The 16719-nt window shown below is 39.7% G+C and overlaps 2 protein-coding genes across 2 annotated transcripts in view; both read right to left on the reverse strand.

The window, feature by feature from the left end:
- ECH2 (enoyl-CoA hydratase 2) overlaps positions 1 to 15249 on the reverse strand; it is a 48371-nt gene extending 33122 nt beyond the window's left edge. The window contains exon 1 of the mRNA XM_077390643.1: positions 15231 to 15249. The gene's annotated coding sequence lies outside the window, so the exon portion shown is untranslated. The remainder of the gene's footprint in view (positions 1 to 15230) is intronic.
- LOC143885981 (GDSL esterase/lipase At4g28780-like) lies at positions 1942 to 11101 on the reverse strand. Its single transcript, XM_077390000.1, has 4 exons — positions 10777 to 11101; positions 6706 to 6740; positions 2991 to 3228; positions 1942 to 2168 (listed from the first exon to the last, which is right to left on the reverse strand). The coding sequence occupies exons 1-4, from the start codon at positions 11099 to 11101 to the stop codon at positions 1942 to 1944; spliced, it is 825 nt and encodes a 274-aa protein (XP_077246115.1).
- Positions 15250 to 16719: the final 1470 nt, after the last annotated feature.

The following is a 16719-nucleotide window of genomic DNA, read 5'->3' on the forward strand; positions in this document are numbered from 1 at the left end:
AAGAGGCAATGGAATCGGTCTTTGTGAAACCCTTTAGTTGAGTTGCCTTCAGGGGACAAGGATTTAAGTCTGATTTGCCCACTAATTTCACAGGTTTTCCCTGCCATGTAAAATCCATGGTGGACACCTTATAGTCAGTTAAGATGGTCCTAAGTCAGCGAGCCATTGAATGCCCAAAACCACATCGGCACCTTTGATAGGTAGCAAAGATAGATCCAAGGTGAATTTGTAAGTCTGTAAGTAGAGTTTAAACCCAATGCATTTTTTGTTGCAGAGGAGGTACTCTCCATTACCAATTAGCACTCGGAAAGGTGCTGTAGGAACTATAGTCCAATGCAGGGACTGGGCTACTGTTTCTTTGACGAAGTTATGAGTAGACCCACTATCTATTAAAACATGAATGGAAGTTGATGCACATACCCCTGTTACTCGGATAGTACTCGGATTTTGATGTCCCACCATAGCATGGAAGCTGATTTCAGCGGATTTGTCTGTAGGTAATTCCTCACTTTGATGGAATGAAGGATCGGAAACAGAGTCTTCTAGAAATGGCTCTGATTCCTCTTCCATTGCTGCAAGATGATAAAGGCGGCGACGACAATCATGACCGGGAACGAACTTTTCATCGCAATAGTAACAAAGTCCTTTTTCTCGCTTTTGTTTCATCTCATCTTTAGTGAGTTGCCGTGTTCTGAATGGGATTTGCTGTAATGGAGGTGCTGGGATTGCTTTCATGGATGGGGTAGGTAAAATACCAGGACCGCCAACGGGTTTAGACCAGTTAGGTTTCCATATTTTGCACATATCCTCGTACTTTTGTTCATGGATCCGAGCGAGCGATGTAGCGTGGATTAACTAGGTAAGTTGAGCTACGAGCAATTCTCATTTTAGATCTGGTTTGACTCCAGAGATGAAGAAACTAGTAAGGAACGATTTAGGTAAACCACTTACTTTGTTGGAAGCATCCTCAAATCGGTTTTGATAATCCGCTGCAGAAGTGATTTGATGAATCTTAGCTAATTCCCCTTTAGGATCCTCATACAGAGAAGGTCCAAAACGAATGCAAATGGCATCAAGAAAACCTTTCCAAGAGTAATTGAAAAATTGCTCGATTTTGAAAATCCAGCCAAGTGGGTCGGTTCCATCAAACTTGGGAACATCCATTCGAATAAACCGATTGAATTGAGGCTGAATAGGGACAAGAGCATCATCGGAATTACCAGAGGAATGATCATCAGAAGCTTTTCGTTGAGAAGAAGGTTGTGATACATTGCTCTGCAACTGTTTGATCATGGTGACTAGCTCTCCATGTTGTTGTGCTTGAAGAAGTCGGATCTCATTCAGTTGTTGTTGAAGCTTAAGTTGTTCGTCAAATTTCATTTGAGCTCGAGTGTTGTCCGCCATTGATGGATTGGGTAAAGGCAGACTCAATGAAAACACCAAATGATATGATTTTTGATATAGATTTCTAAAAAAATGCAGAGAGCTTAGAGAAAAGGGGAGAAGAAGACGAAGTTCAGAGAGAAGATATTTTTCTATTATTCCTCTCACATGCGCTGATTACACTTTTATTGACATTCCTGACGGAATTGATGCTCTGACAATCAATCCTAACTGATTCTGCTATAGCTGGCTTTTCTACTTTTTAAAGGAATTGAAAAATAACAACTTGGGTTAACAACTCTGTAACTAATCTACTTCTAATTAGCCTTAATGACGGATATAATCCTTCATCCAAACAGGGTTCTTCTTCCTTCGACTCTCTCTGTCTCCACCTTGCTACGACTTGACCTCCTTCTCATCCCAGCTTTGATTATCAGATACGCTCTGTTCGCTATCAAACTCCTCCATTGCAAATTGCATACAAATACAAAGACGATAAATGAGAATTTAGGATTCCAATCTCTAGAGCAGTTTCAGAGACGTCGAAGCAAGTGCCTCTTAGCTATAATCATCGGCCAACTGCTTGAAATTTATTGGGCGGACGAAGGCGGTAGAACCACTATAAAGAGTTTCAGCAGCCAACTTGGAAGCAGCTTGTGTGGGGTGGAAGAGGTCCCAAAACAAATATTCATGGCGATTTGTGCATAGGGTAGCATTTGTTGTGCATATGTTTTCACCATTGAATTCACCACTACCACAGCATGCAGACCTGATTTCCTTAAACCCTTGAAAATCAAACCAAGGTAGTGTTTAATTATAGGTTTCTAATAAAAGGAATTCTAAACTAAAGGGCGCCTTTGCACCAAAAAAAAAAAAAAAAAAACCCAGCTACGAAAGCACATTTTTAATTCCTTTAATTTTATATTTTTCTATGCCATTATAAATGCGCTTTGGTAAGGTGGTCCAATGGGGCCTGGCCCAAACAACCCTCATAGCTTTGCATGTACCAAAGGGTATATAATTTTTACAAAAAAATAAAGAAGTTTGCTTTTAGGGGACTGATATCAAATTAAACATGTTATCTTTTGATAATGGGACGAACTCACCTTGTTTTACAAGTTTTAAACAACTGTCAGGAGGCTATTACAATTCCCAAAAAGCTCTAAACAGCCACTCAGATAAGTGTAAACAAAATGTCAGCCCATTATCAAAACATGGTTGCGCGGATATTAGTAGCCTATTTTTATTAGGGATTTGCTAGGGTCCATCGCAAAAGGCATTTCATGGCTGGTCTGTCGCATGTCAGACCAGCCACCTCATGAATAAAGACAACAACTTTTGTCTCCATGGGCATGCCTTTTTTAACATGAGCATGACTTCTATAAAAGAGTAGAAGCATGCTAATACAATGCATCTGTGTGATCATCTCTATATTTGCCTCATTTTCTTCCCCGCGTCATCCCCTCGTGCGTCTGACACTTTTACTACTCTTTTTACCCTACAAAGGGTGTGGCAGGGGAAGAAAAGGGGGTGATTATATCCTTTGTGGGTGCATGTTCATGTGTACATTTGCGTATATGTATGTATGTATATAGCGGAATACTTACCAAAGGCCATTGGATCGTCCATGAAATTGATAACCATCTTATATGCATTTCCAAGTGAGTACTTCATCCCTGGTAGTTCTGAGCTGAGTGTTTGTAGGAGTGTTCTAAGGGAAGAGTAATACAGTCTGGCCATTGTGTTCAAAGGATCAGTAGCGTTTCTACTTCTTTGAGAAGGACAAAACCCAATTGGCGGGGCTGCTATTATACCGAATTTCCTTGCTCCAAGGTTGTACATATTCTGCCATATATCAATATTGTTAATTTATGAAACAATTATAAAAGGGTGATGATAAATTTGCCTCCTATTTAACCATGACCACCCCATTTAAGGCCCTGTTTGTTTTGGATGCTGAGAATTGATTTTGAGTCCAAAACAAACAGGGCCTAAGGGTCTGTTTGGTGGCCCAACGTCCCGGGTTTTTGTTTTTGGCTGTCATGTCAGCAAAATACTCTGTTTGGTTGCACGTAGAGTTTCAAAGTGCCAAGGAACTATTTGGCTTTAATTAAGGCATATTCCTGGTAAATTGGGGGTAAATTTATCATCTCCATTATAACGCGAAGAAGGATGATCTATTGAAAATAATTCTCATCTTCTAATTACAATCTGAATGCATCATACTATGAGACAGAGTGTGTTAAGGTCCTCAGTGGGGGCCTGCCTAGGTATGGGATTAGGTGGGACCCAGCCTGGTATGGGGCCATTTAACCTGTCCCATACTAGGCTGGGTCCCACCTAGTCCCATACCTAGGTGGGGTCTCTTCCATTAGCTCTGGAGCTTTTGGCGGCTAGGCCCTTTAAACCTTACCCATACCAGGTTGGGTCCCACCTAGTCCTATGCTTAGGTGGGACCCAATATTATTGTAAAACAATAATATGGGCTGATTGGTCATTAATTGGGGTAGGTCAACTATCTTTGGATCGGAACAGTTATATTTAGACCAATAAATGAGGTGAACACATTTGTCTGGTCATTAAAAGATCCACGCATATCAAATAATGTAAGCTCACTTTATGTTCGAATTATGGCAATGGGGTATGGTTGGAGAATTTTATTTTGCTTTGAAAGCATGAATAGTAAAGGTTTTTCTTTTATAACATTATGACATGCTTAAGCTACAAAGACAATAGTAGCTATTAAGTGATTAATCTTTATTCGAACTAATTTGATGGCTTTGATTTTTTGGAACCATGAATTTAGATATATGGATTAATTGGTCAAGTTTCATTCAATATATGCTTATTTAAATGTACTTTGTTCTAAAGTAATTAGATTAATGATGCCTTAGTTATGATATTCAATTATTTGTACTAGTTAGAATCCCAAATATTTAATAGGTTGTGAGTAAGGCTCTAGCTTTATGCTGGAATATAGCTTAGATTCTATACAGTATAACTCCTGAACTCTTTGTGGCACTTATTCATTCATGCACTTTAAATAGATATCAGTTTAAGTCCATTAGGGATTTAATTTGCTTGTACACATTTGAATGCCGTTGGTAATTTTCTTAATTGTTACTTCATGATTCAGATTTCATAGCACTTATATTTTTTGGGAGTACTTCCACTATATGATAAGCAAATGTGCAATTTTAACAAGACTTCCATCTTTCTCCCCTTTTGTCCTTTTGAACTTTAGTCTCATTAGATGCTCATTTCTTTATTCATTGCAAGGGCGATGAAGGCGATAGCCTAAGCTCATCCTTAGGGGACTTGCACAGTCCGGATAGTGCTCCCCTCTTTTGGTTTTGAGACTAACTCAGTCTTTTAGATAAGAACCTTGAAACCAGAGCCCCACTAGGAGACACACTATGTCTCGTAAGGCATACCTCCCTTGGAGACAAGCCTTGCTTAGAGCCTACCCCTTAGAGAATCTATCTAAGTTTCACAGGTAAAATACCCTTATTAGTAGAAGACCAACTAGGTATGTCAGTTGCTCATATCCCTGTTTATTATTGCAAGGACAATGATGAGGATACTTGGAGCCCACCTCTGTGTCTAGGAGATTTGCCTAGTCTCACTATTATCCTTCATCTCTTCTTCTTTTAGGAGACATGCATTGTCTCATTAGCACCCCCCTTAGAGTTACCAGTTTGGGAGTCAATCCATTAGGATAGGAGTCTGTCCTTAGTCAGAGAGTCAGTCTTTCAGGAGTCAGTCTTATCATCATAAGGGTCAGGATTCTATCCAACCTCTCATCCAATCATGTGATTATGTCCAATCCTTGCAAGGTATAGAATGCTGTCCAATCCTTGCAGAATCGTGGTTCTGTCCAATTCCCCCGCAAAGCATAGGATGCTGTCCAACCTTTGTGAGATATTAGAAGTCTGTCTTACCCTTATGATGATAGGATTCTGTCCTCTTGTGTCAAAAATAATAAAAACACTTGAAAAACATCTGAAAAACCAAAATTCTCAAAAATCTTGAGTCTGAGGAGCTTACTAGGAAAATCTGTTCCAAACTACGTTGGCTTGATCCCTTTCCACAGGGTACGTAGTGCAGCTTGGGATCTACATCCCAGGTCCTGTCAAACCTTTAAAAATAAACATTTCAAACCTTCAAAAAATACAAAAAATCTTCAAAATATTTTCAAAAAGATCTTCCCCTAGAGTTAGGAGTCTGTCTTAGATGTTTGGTGTGTTTTAGAGTTAGGAAGCTGTCCTGTTTGTGTTGATATGCTGTGTCCTGTCGGGTGAGTGTCCCTAGAGTTAGGAGGCCTCGAGTCCTGGTCGAGTCTAGTGGATCGAGTCTAGGATAGCGGTTCTAGATGGTTAGGTATCGTAGTTTAGAATAGGTCATCGAACTACGTTGATTCTGATTTTTTCCGAGGCCGGGATACGTAGAGCAGCCAGGGTGGATGGCCATTCTGGTTCGAGTCAAGTATTGCATTAGAGTTTTAGGATTCGTCTTGTCGAGTCGTGTACATAAATGAATTGTGTTGTGTGTTTTGCTGTGTTTTCTTACTTTCATGTACAGATCTTACACCTTTAGCTGTAGCATGCATGTGTTTGCACACCAGAACTTAGACATCATTTAGGCTTGTCACTCAAAATCTAGCTACTCTTAAGTGACACTTCTTTTTCTTTTTTTTTGTTTGTTTATTATTCATCTCTGAGACATGCATGATTAGGTAGACATCTTCTCGGAGATATATGTTCCCATTTCACATGACTTTCGCTCAAAACTCTTCAAAATCAATAATAAATGGCATAAGAGACTAGGTGCTTGCACTTGGGCGGACGAGGTGCTTTTCGGACCTTCCCAATTCGTAACCAGGCATGAACCTTCCTTTATATCTCTAGTTATCCATTGCAACAGAGCATAGTATGGGATCCAAGGCCCACTTCCTTGGATGACGACTCTTCTTTGTTTAAGGTGCGTCTCGGATCTGGGCTAGTCCTCGAATCGAGAGGTATCTCACCTTATATCGTCACTCATGCTGTGAGAGGCATATTCTTTCGAGAGTTCCTTGGTAGAGCTCTCCATTCACGTGGATGATTTGTAGAGAGAGATTCTTCGTGGGGGCTCGTCCCCCGCCTCTCCCGGATCGGGGTCCACATATTAGAATAGACAGTTGAAAATTGTTGGATCTGCATCGCCATGGGAATCACCTCCCCCTGGTGAAGTAATTAGGCAATTGGTTTTAGTGCTAACAGAAAAATTTTAGATAAGAAATAAGGCTAAGGAGATGAGTTAGGCACTAGAAGAGAAGCTTACAAATGTATTTCCAGTAGAGTCGAGAATTCTTGATCCTGCAGAAGCAAAGTTCATTCCAATTTAGATATGATCTATGAACAATTCTTTTGAAAGAGAGAGGAAAGGTGGTGGGCTCCTCCTAAACCCCATCAATCTGGCTGATAACCATGCACAAATCAACTTCAACTTTATTATGACTATGGAAGGAAAATATTAATCATCTGGTAGATGTTATAAAGGATGGGCCATGGCCCAAAAAAATCCCACCAACTGAAAGACCCCAACCGTCGGAATGAAAGTTTTTGAAGACTGAATAGAATTGATCAATGGTCAATGTCTACTTGTCATCGTAGGGTTAGGATCATTCAATGGATGTGATTTTTTTTTAATCTATGATGAAAACAATCTGCAGAGTGTCACAAAACAAGAGTGTCAAATTTGAGTCTCTTTTATTGTGGAAAAGTTTTTTCTATGGATAAGACCTCATCGAAGATTGCCTTGCATTTCATGATAATATTAGTTGAACGCAGGAGAATATCAAAGAGATTGAAATCAAATATTCTTATATGATAAGTTTAGATTCGAAATTTCGGATTTCGGTCGAAATTTAAAACCTTGGATAAGCCAATTTCTACTTCTACTGTGGAGCAACTGAATCAGGGAGGAGCAGATCAACAGAGATCCCTGCCGCGCCTCCTCTCATACTCCCAAAAAGCCCTTACGTTTAGGGGATACTAACCTAATAAATAAGGGTGTGATACGGCAGCCCCTGCGAGTCTCCTCTAATAGCAAACGCCCGCTGAGGTATTACCAAGGTTTGACAAAAATGATAATGGATTCCCCTTCCATTTGTCAAAAAGGTCCACCTCACATATATAGCCTTTTCTTTAAGTTTCAATCTTTTTGCTGGAGAAAGAAGATTGTTGCCTTGCCTCTTTGACCGACAGACAAGGAACCAAACCACCCCCCCCCCCCCCCCCCCTCCCCACCCACCCCAATTTTCTATTCTGGAGAAGATTTTTCTGCAACCCAAGGTGGCTTCAAAATGAGGTGGTAGAAGGTGATGGTGAAATGGACAATTTAAGCACATTCCTATGATCCATATAACATAAGAAATCAGACAGTTAAGCCCTCCCCTTAGGAATTTGTCATAGCCCATGAGGTCTAATGTCAGACAGATGATGCATCTGCTTTTTATAAGGTTTCTTTTACAAATGTTGTTTACATCGAGCATTCTGATTTTTGGATTAAGGATTCAAAAGACTACTACTATATGGGCTTGCTCCCTGTAAATTTGTTTCTTACTAGTGGTTAGGAAATGATACGTAACTAGATGGGTCCCACTTAGTGGAATAGGTTAATTAGATATTTTAGTGAATAAGATCATATCTTAATATATTTAGTAGTTAGGTTAGATTATGATAGTCTCTAATTAGCTATTTCTATTCTTATAATAAGATCTTTTTGTTTATCTTTGAGTGTTTTATATAAGCAGATGTTATTATTAATGGAAATCAATGAAGAAACTGGTTTGAGAAATTGTGTCTTGTGCACCAAGGAGGACTGATCCTTCCCTCAAAGTGGATCAAGAGGCCGATCTTCCCTCTAAGAAGATCAATCGCATTGCGAACTGATTCGGGTTCGTAACAATTGGTATCAGAGTCGTCGATCCTGCGTCATGACAGCGTCTTCGGAGTTTTGGGAATCAATACGTGAAGATTTGCAGGAGATTAAAGCACTTGTTTTGGAAATGATGGAAGGACATCGATGGTTTGTGAAAGGCTTGAACAAAATCGGCACAATGATCGGAGAGGCTTGCACAATGAAAAGGAAACAACGAAATAGAAAAAGAGAAGAAAAGAACAAGAGAGAAAAAAATCAGCTACAAGAAAATGCGAAGAAGCCACAAAAGAAAGTCGCTTTTGATTTTCAGTGTCGTCGAGTTCGACTCTATAAAATCTGCAATCCCTCTCAAAATGTCCAACGCCATCGAGAAGATCCTCATCCAAGATCATTCGTGCATCAAAATCTCAATTATTTCAAAAAAGTGTGGCAAAAGAGCTTTGATGAACGAGATGATGAGATTCATTTGAAGATGAAACTGTCAAGGCCCTTGATGACGACATGCGAAATGATGACTAATTACAAGACGAAGGAAGGAAGAAATTGACGCAAGATCTCATTTTTCTCCAACCAGAGCTTAATCTTTAACCTTGAGGGCAAGGTTGATTTCAAGGCGGGTGGAATGATACGTACTTAGATGGGTCCCACTTAGTGGAATAGGTTAATTAGATATTTTAGCGAATAAGATCACATCTTAATATATTTAGTAGTTAGGTTTGATTATGGTAGTCTCTAATTAGCTATTTCTATTGTTAGAATAAGATCTTTCTAGATTTTTCTATGTTTATCTTTGAGTGTTTTATATAAGCAGATGTTATTGTTAATGGAAATCAACGAAGAGACTGGTTTGAGAAATTGTGTCTTGTGCACCAAGGAGGACTGATTCTTCCCTCGAAGTAGATCAAGAGGCCGATCTTCCCTCTAAGAAGATCAATCGCGTTGCGAACTGATTCGAGTTCGTAACAGGAAAGCACACAAGAATACGAGTGTTCCTCCTAAAGTGGATGGTTGGAATTTTTCAATAGCTTCATTTAGTTCAAAAAATATGTAATTACACCGGGTTCATGGCTCGCTTAGGGATTAAATGGGTTAGAATGCGCGAGCCATCATTGTCTTTGTGTATCTAAGGTGGAATATAATCTCATATTCCAATCTTTGGGCCGTCAATTCAAAGTATAGGCGCCAAAATGATCTTGTGATGTAAAAGGATAAGAAGTTCTGCTCGTCAAAAAACTAAATAAAGTTGACTTTAACTGATCCTTGGCTTTGTTATCAATGTTCTCCAATAGAGTCTCAAAAACATCCTTTGGCCCGGTTTAGTATTATTCTATAGGGGCTGCATGGTGGCTGCTCCCAGCCCGTTGGAGGTAAAGGAATTTGAGTGGATGTTCAGGAATGGCTTGCTGGAAAATGAAGCGTCGCCTTCATGAAGCTCGGTCTCCCCTAATTGGGTATCCTCGGCCAAAGAGATAAATGACTTTCTTTATTAGAGTAGTCCCTGGGAAACTTCCCAGCAACTGGCTCAATTGATAAGTCACAACTTCATCCAGGCTTGAACATAATTATTTTCTCCGCCAGCCTCTCTTGGACACCTAAGTGTGGAAGTGGAGCCGCTTCCTGTAGGATTTGGGCTTAATCGTTAGACTGCTCAGAATATTGGGACCCTAGGCACATAGCCGTAAGGTGCCCAAAGGCAATATATATATATATATATATATATATATATATATATATATATATATATATATATATATATATATATAGAGAGAGAGAGAGAGAGAGAGAGAGAGAGAGAGAGAGAGAGAGAGAGAGAGAGAGAGAGGGGAAACTGTTGGTGCGCTTAAGCTCACTAAGCTTATGGTGCGCTTAAGCGCCCAATCACATGGGTCCCAAATTTTTTGTGGTGATCCAAACCATTCATTTGCAAGGCCCTACATAGATAGGGTGTGTACCAAAAATCAGCTCCATAGGATCATCCTAACCCCTCCATTTGTGGAGGACAAAAATGGACAGACATTATTTGTCCACAAATCTGCCCATTTTTGTCCTCCACAAATGGAGGGGTTAGGATGATCCTATGGAGCTGATTTTTGGTACACACCCTATCTATGATAGGGCCTTGCAAATGAATGGTTTGGATCACCACAGAAAATGTGGGACCCATGTGATTGGGGCGCTTAAGCTCACCAACACTTTCCTCATATATATATATATATATATATATATAGATTAAATAACGCCATCTCCAGTTTAAGCTTTCGGAGTAATGGGTTGTTTCACAAAATGACAAAAAGCAGAAAATTGAGATAGCCGATGCATGAAAATAGCAATTGGAACCCTATGAATTGGTAAGGGTCCCATCGCCTCGGCTAATTGGAATGTGCAGATTGAACAAAGATGGGTCCACTTAATGCATCAAAACCCCATTCCAAAACTTCTCCTTTTACCATTATACCCTTTATTACTTACCCACAAAATCAGCACTGTTTAAGCCATTGCTAAACCTCCCAGTTGGTATTGCGTCTGGAAAGTCAATGCCGTTGAAAGGGAAATCGGCCTCTGCCTCGCTCCTTGCCAAGTAATTGTTGGTACCGACGTCGGCCGTCGAGTCTCCGAATACAAAAATCGTCGGAACTTCCCGGTCTGCGGCTCCCAAGGCGATTATGGATAGACAAAGAGTTAGTACAAGAACAAGATGCCATTGTTCTGCCATGGGAGGAGCTTCAGCTTCTAAGTGGTATCTACTTGTGTGCAAATTTTCACTAGCTTTCCTTGTATATTTATACATGTACATCGTGAGAAAGGTTCAAACACTTACGCCAAATGGGTCATATCACAATCTTGATAAAAGAGGGGAATACAATAATTAGGCCCATAATTTGAACAATTAGTCTAGTAATTACCGTAAAAGCAGCACTTGTTTCACAGGAAAGTAGTAAACAAAGCCTGCCTTAGTGAAATGTCCATTTCGTATCTATAAAATCCAACACCTGGATTTCTACCGTCAGGATTAATATTATAAACGATAATTTCTAGGATGTGGAAAGTGCAATCAAGACCGTTGATCTTGTATAATCTTGAGAGGCGACCAAGGTGGCCCTGGTTCAAACATCCCAAGTGTATGATAATTGATAAAGGAGATTTTATATGGTGTGTGGGCGTGGAAGTCTGATATTTTTCAAAAAGTACAGTGGGGCTACCCCCACTTCATAGGATGATCCAAACTGTTCATTGGTTGGGCCACAATGTAAATAGGCCTAACCCTCTATATAAACCTTATATAGAGGGTTCTTTGAATGTGTTAGGTCATCAAAAGAAAAGAAACAACGAATGAAGTAAAGCAAACGACGATTCCCTTTGCTTTTACTGCCTAGCAAATGGAAAACATATTGTCTCCTTATTTATTTAGTTATTTAAAAAAACTTTATATTTTGCCACTAAAGCCAGGAAGAGATGTGTCTCAAGTTTCGCAAAGTTTTCAGATACAAGATACAACTACACCCACTGACTTTTCTATGTTGGGCATTATTGCTCTTGAAGGGGTGTAAGTGTAATTTATCAGCGCTTTAAATGTGTAAGGAAACAGAGTCATCAAAGAGAGAAGAAACGACAGATGAACTAAAGCAAAGGATAATTGCCTTTGCTTTACAGCCTAGCAAATGCACAACATATTATCTCCTAATTTATTTTAAAAAAACTTTATATTTTGCCATTAAAGCCAGGAGAAGATGTGTATCAAGTTTCGCAGAGTTTTCAGATACAATTACTAGAATAGCTAGAAATCCGCTGTTTGAGAATGTCTGATCAGAGATCTTGATCCATGGATCTTTAGGATCCATCTGGTGCACCCTGTTGGGTCGATGTGTAGATGATGACCATCAAACAAACTGTGAGAAACAAAAATGATCGATGGTTAAAATCTACTAATTGGATGGCTGGGATGATTCAAACCATTTAGAACATCTTATTGACACACTACAAATATTACAAACTAATGAGTTGTATGCAAAACGATCCAAATGCTCTTTTGCAACAACATCTGTTGAATATTTGGGGCATATTGTCTTAGCTGAACGGGTTGCCGTCGACCAGTCTAAACTCGATGCTATTCTTCAATGGCTACCTCATAAAACACTTGAGGAACTCAAAGGATTTTTAGGCTTAACGAGATATTACAGGAGATTCATTAAATGGTATGCTCACACAGCAGCTCCAATGACAGAATTACTAAAAAAAGGGGCATTTTTATGGAACCCAGAAGCTTAGCTCGCATTTGAAAAACTCAAACAAGCAGCATCTTCAGCTCCTGTCCTTGCTCTTCCAAATTTTGCCAAACCTTTTGTCTCAGAAACCGATGCTTTAGGACATGGTATTGGTGCGGTTCTTTCTCAAGAGGGCCATCCTATTGCCTATTACAGTCACAAACTCTCTCCCAAGATGCAATCAACTTCCACTTATGTCCGAGAGATGTTTGCAATCACAGAAGTTGTACATAAATGGAGACAATATTTACCGGGGACAGAAATATATCATCCAAACCGATCAGAAAAGTCTCAAATCCCTCCTGGATCAAACTATTTAGACCCCGAAACAGCAACATTGGTTAACAAAACTGATGAGATTTTTAGAGGAGAACTAATTGGCAGCAGATGCTCTGTCTCGGCAAACTACATAGGATATTCAATGCCTGACTCTGTCAATTCCATTATTTGATTTAATGGACCAACTTAAAATTGAACATGCTTCTAATCCTTTTCTATCAGAGAACTTCATGATGGGACATCACACGAAGGAGCAATTCCTAATGCATATACTTGGCGACATGGGTTACTATTATGCAAAGGTATAATAGTTATTGATTCGGAATTGAAGACAAAACTATTACAAGAATTCCATTCATCTCCTGTAGGGGGTCATGCTGGTGTTGCTCGAACAATGGCTAGAATAGCTCTCAATTTCCATTGGCCAGGTTTAAAAAAGGATGTTAAAAAATTTGTGGCTGAATGTGTCATTTACCAACAAACCAAATCACAACATCTTGCCCCAGCAGGTCTTTTGCAACCTTTACCAATTCCTGATAAAATACTAGAAGATTGGGCTATGGATTTCATTACTGCACTTCCAAATTAATTTCTGGAAAAACTGTCATTATGGTCGTCATTGATAGGAATTGAGCTAATATGCTCATTTTAGTGCCCTTCGAAGGCCCATTACAGCTATATCAGTGGCCCACACCTTTGTGAATGATGTCTGTACACTCCACGGAATTCCCAAATCAATTGTCAGTGATAGGGATCCAATTTTCCTCAGTCAATTTGGCAAGAATTATTTCAATTACAGGGGACTACTCTCACCATGAGTAGTGCGTACCACCCACAATCTGATGGGCAATCTGAAGCCCTAAATTGTTGTTTGGAAATGTACCTACAAAGTTATGTGTGCGATTGTCCTTTTCAATGGGCAAAATTTTTACCTTGGGCTGACTTCTGGTATAACACAGCTTTTCATTCAGCTGCTCAGATGACACTATTCGAAGTGGTGTTATCAAAGAAGCCACCTACAATTTTATGGTATGAACAGGGCACTTCCCAATTGGAAGCTCTAGACCATGAGTTATTGCAAAGAGACACCACTCTCCAACAGCTCAAAGCAAATTTGCAACAAGCTCAACTACGAATGCAGAATCAAGCTAATAAACATTGTCGAGATAGACATTTTGATGTGGGGGATTATGTGCTTGTCAAACTCCAACCTTACAAACAATCTTCCGTAGCACAACGTCGCTCAAACAAATTTGGTCGCAGATTCTACGGTCCATATTTGGTGGTCGAACGAATTGGTTCTGTCGCATACAAATTACAACTTCCAGAAGAAGCTAAGATTCACCCAGTTTTTCATGTCTCGCTGTTAAATTTTTTTACAGGGGAACTGTCTGTGTCACAGGTTGCTTTACCTCAACTATCGACAGGAACACAACCACTTTGCAGGCCTTTAGTTGTGCTTGATCGACGAGTAATTCAGAGAAAAGGGGAGAGGGGACTCACCAACTACTAGTCCAGTGGGATGGTTCCCACTTGAAGCTTCATCTTGGGAAGACCTCTCTATCCCCAAACATGATTATCCTGATTTGAACCTTGAGGACAAGGTTCCTTTTCATGGGGAGGCAACTGTAAGGAGGCAGACAGATGTACCAGATACGAGGAGAGTTAGCAATAGGAAGAGGGAAGTGCTAGCAAGGCCAAGGATTAGTTACAAGTAACAGATTCAGTTAGACGAGTGGTAAAACAGTTAGGAGTACTTAGCATCTCAAGAGTAGTTTAAAAAGGGAAAGAGAGTGAAATGAATGTAGGAAAATATTGTGTAGAATTTTCTTTTCTGTAATTGGAGGTTCTGGGTCCTCGAAACCAGATTAAATTTCATCATTTTTCTTCTGAAATTTCAGAACTCTTCTTCTTCTTCATGATCATCTTCAGTTCTTGTTTTCACTTCCTGCAACATATCTAAGCTCCTAACATAATATCATATCCCTCTCAATTGTGATAACAAAAAAAATCTTAGGAAAAATTTTCTCTACTCTTCCCATTGAACTCAATTCACTACCTCGCGCTAAGTCACTTAAGGCTGGAGATATTGGGACGGGTGTGACTGTGGCACCGGTTCCTCGCACTACCCCACCAGAGGGGCACCTCTTAAGAAATTCAAAAGAAATTATTTCAATCAATCGAAACCGAAGTCAGAAAGATAAAAGGCAAAAACGTAAAGCACTTTGAGAGAGCGCTCCTTCCCAGGATATTTCAGTACAGTCAATAGAATTATAGAATGACTATAAAGAATTCAGATTCGAGATCTGGAAATGGAATCGTAAAATCGCAGCATGAAATCAGCTTAAACCCTATATATGTGGTAGAAAGATAGAAGAATACCTGATGGATTATTTTCCTTGAGACGGAGAAAAAAGAGGGAATAAAAAGATAGGGAAGAAGAAGATTTGAAGGAGAAAATGGCATAGATTAGAAGGAGGAGGTGAGAAAGGGAGAGAAGATGAGTCACGTTAGGACCTCAATTCATGTTAAAAGTGGTGCGCATTATCCAGTAGGGGGTGCGAATTTATAATCTCCCTTAGGAAAACATATTTGGGTGGCACGGATCCCCAATAAAGGAATTAAACGGACGGTTCAATGAACATGACCAACGGTTCACATTCAATAGCATTGATTGCATTGATTTATAGGTCCAGAATTTGGCCTGGCCTGGCATTGATTGCATTGTTTCCTAGCCATGGCACGATTGCCAAGAGAAGTCCCCATCAAAGTGGGGGTGGAGCTCCAACCCGACCCGCCCACCCGACGAGGTTCAATCCAACCCGACCCGAGGAACCCTTTTTTTGCAACCCGAACCCGACCCAACTTGAGTTTTTAAGCTTATTAAAAAAATTCATAAAAAAAGTCGGATTACCCAAAACCTCAACCTGAGCCGGACCAAAACTCAACCCTACCCAACCCGGCTTTTTTTCATGTTGAACCCGACCGGAGTTGCACCTCTATACCAAATGGAGGAGCAGATGGAATATGGATCTAGAAGGTCCGATGGATCTTGGACAGGATTTGGGAATAGCAGTTGGATCCAATCGTATCCATTGGAATCTTATCCCAAGATAAAAAATTATTTCAGATCATGACTTAAATCGTGGAGGACGCTAATGTACAAAAATGCCCTTGATGTTTCATTCATTTTAGCTATTTACAAGGGGTATTTTTGTAACATTTTAAAACCCTACTTGAAAACACAGTTAACATTTCATTTTGAGCACTGCTAGGAAAACGGGATTCCATGTTGGAGAAAAATATGGGAATAAACCATTGGTGCCACTAGAAGACAAAAGTCATGTCATGCTCGTTTTCATTTCCCAAACGGAATCCGATTTTCTTAGTGTTTTCCTTTCATTTTCCCACTTTTAGGGGCTGTTTGAATATGCCGATTTTAGAATCCAGGTTTTAATTTGAAAACGATGTGAAAGAGGGTTCATGATCAAGGTTTTTTTTTGATGAGTTGTTAATTTTAAAGTGTCTTTTTTTGTTGTTTTATTTTATTTTTATTTTGAGAGATGTAGTGAGGGCAAATATGTACTTTTGTGTCCATGGGCATGTTAGTCTTTTTGCCTAGTTTGCACATGTGTGAGCCACACATGTTTGCTCCATCTTTTCCCACTACCTACTTATTTCAAATTCAAACCTTTACTTGGAACTCCAAACCCACTGCTTTCCTAAGCATTTAAGACACCACTTTCCCTTACCCACCATCACTTACCTAAGCTATCTTCTCTTTACTTTCCTTGACCAAGCCTAATTCTAATTAACTTCACTTTGTTAGAGTTTCTCCACTACCTAGACCTCCATTGAAGCTCTCTTGTGT

This window comes from Tasmannia lanceolata, unplaced genomic scaffold (assembly GCF_043159265.1).
Source record: "Tasmannia lanceolata isolate RefF3 unplaced genomic scaffold, GAP_Taslan_0.1 ptg000011l, whole genome shotgun sequence".
In the NCBI taxonomy this organism is placed as follows: domain Eukaryota; kingdom Viridiplantae; phylum Streptophyta; class Magnoliopsida; order Canellales; family Winteraceae; genus Tasmannia; species Tasmannia lanceolata.

Coding starts and splice junctions, on each gene's coding strand:
- LOC143885981 (XM_077390000.1), bottom strand. CDS start 11,101: ATGTACATGTATAAATATACAAGGAAAGCTAGTGAAAATTTGCACACA. Junction 6,741..10,776: donor AAACAGTGCTGATTTTGTGG/GTAAGTAATAAA, acceptor TTGCTTCTGCAG/GATCAAGAATTCTCGACTCT. Junction 3,229..6,705: donor ACTCTACTGGAAATACATTT/GTAAGCTTCTCT, acceptor GATATATGGCAG/AATATGTACAACCTTGGAGC.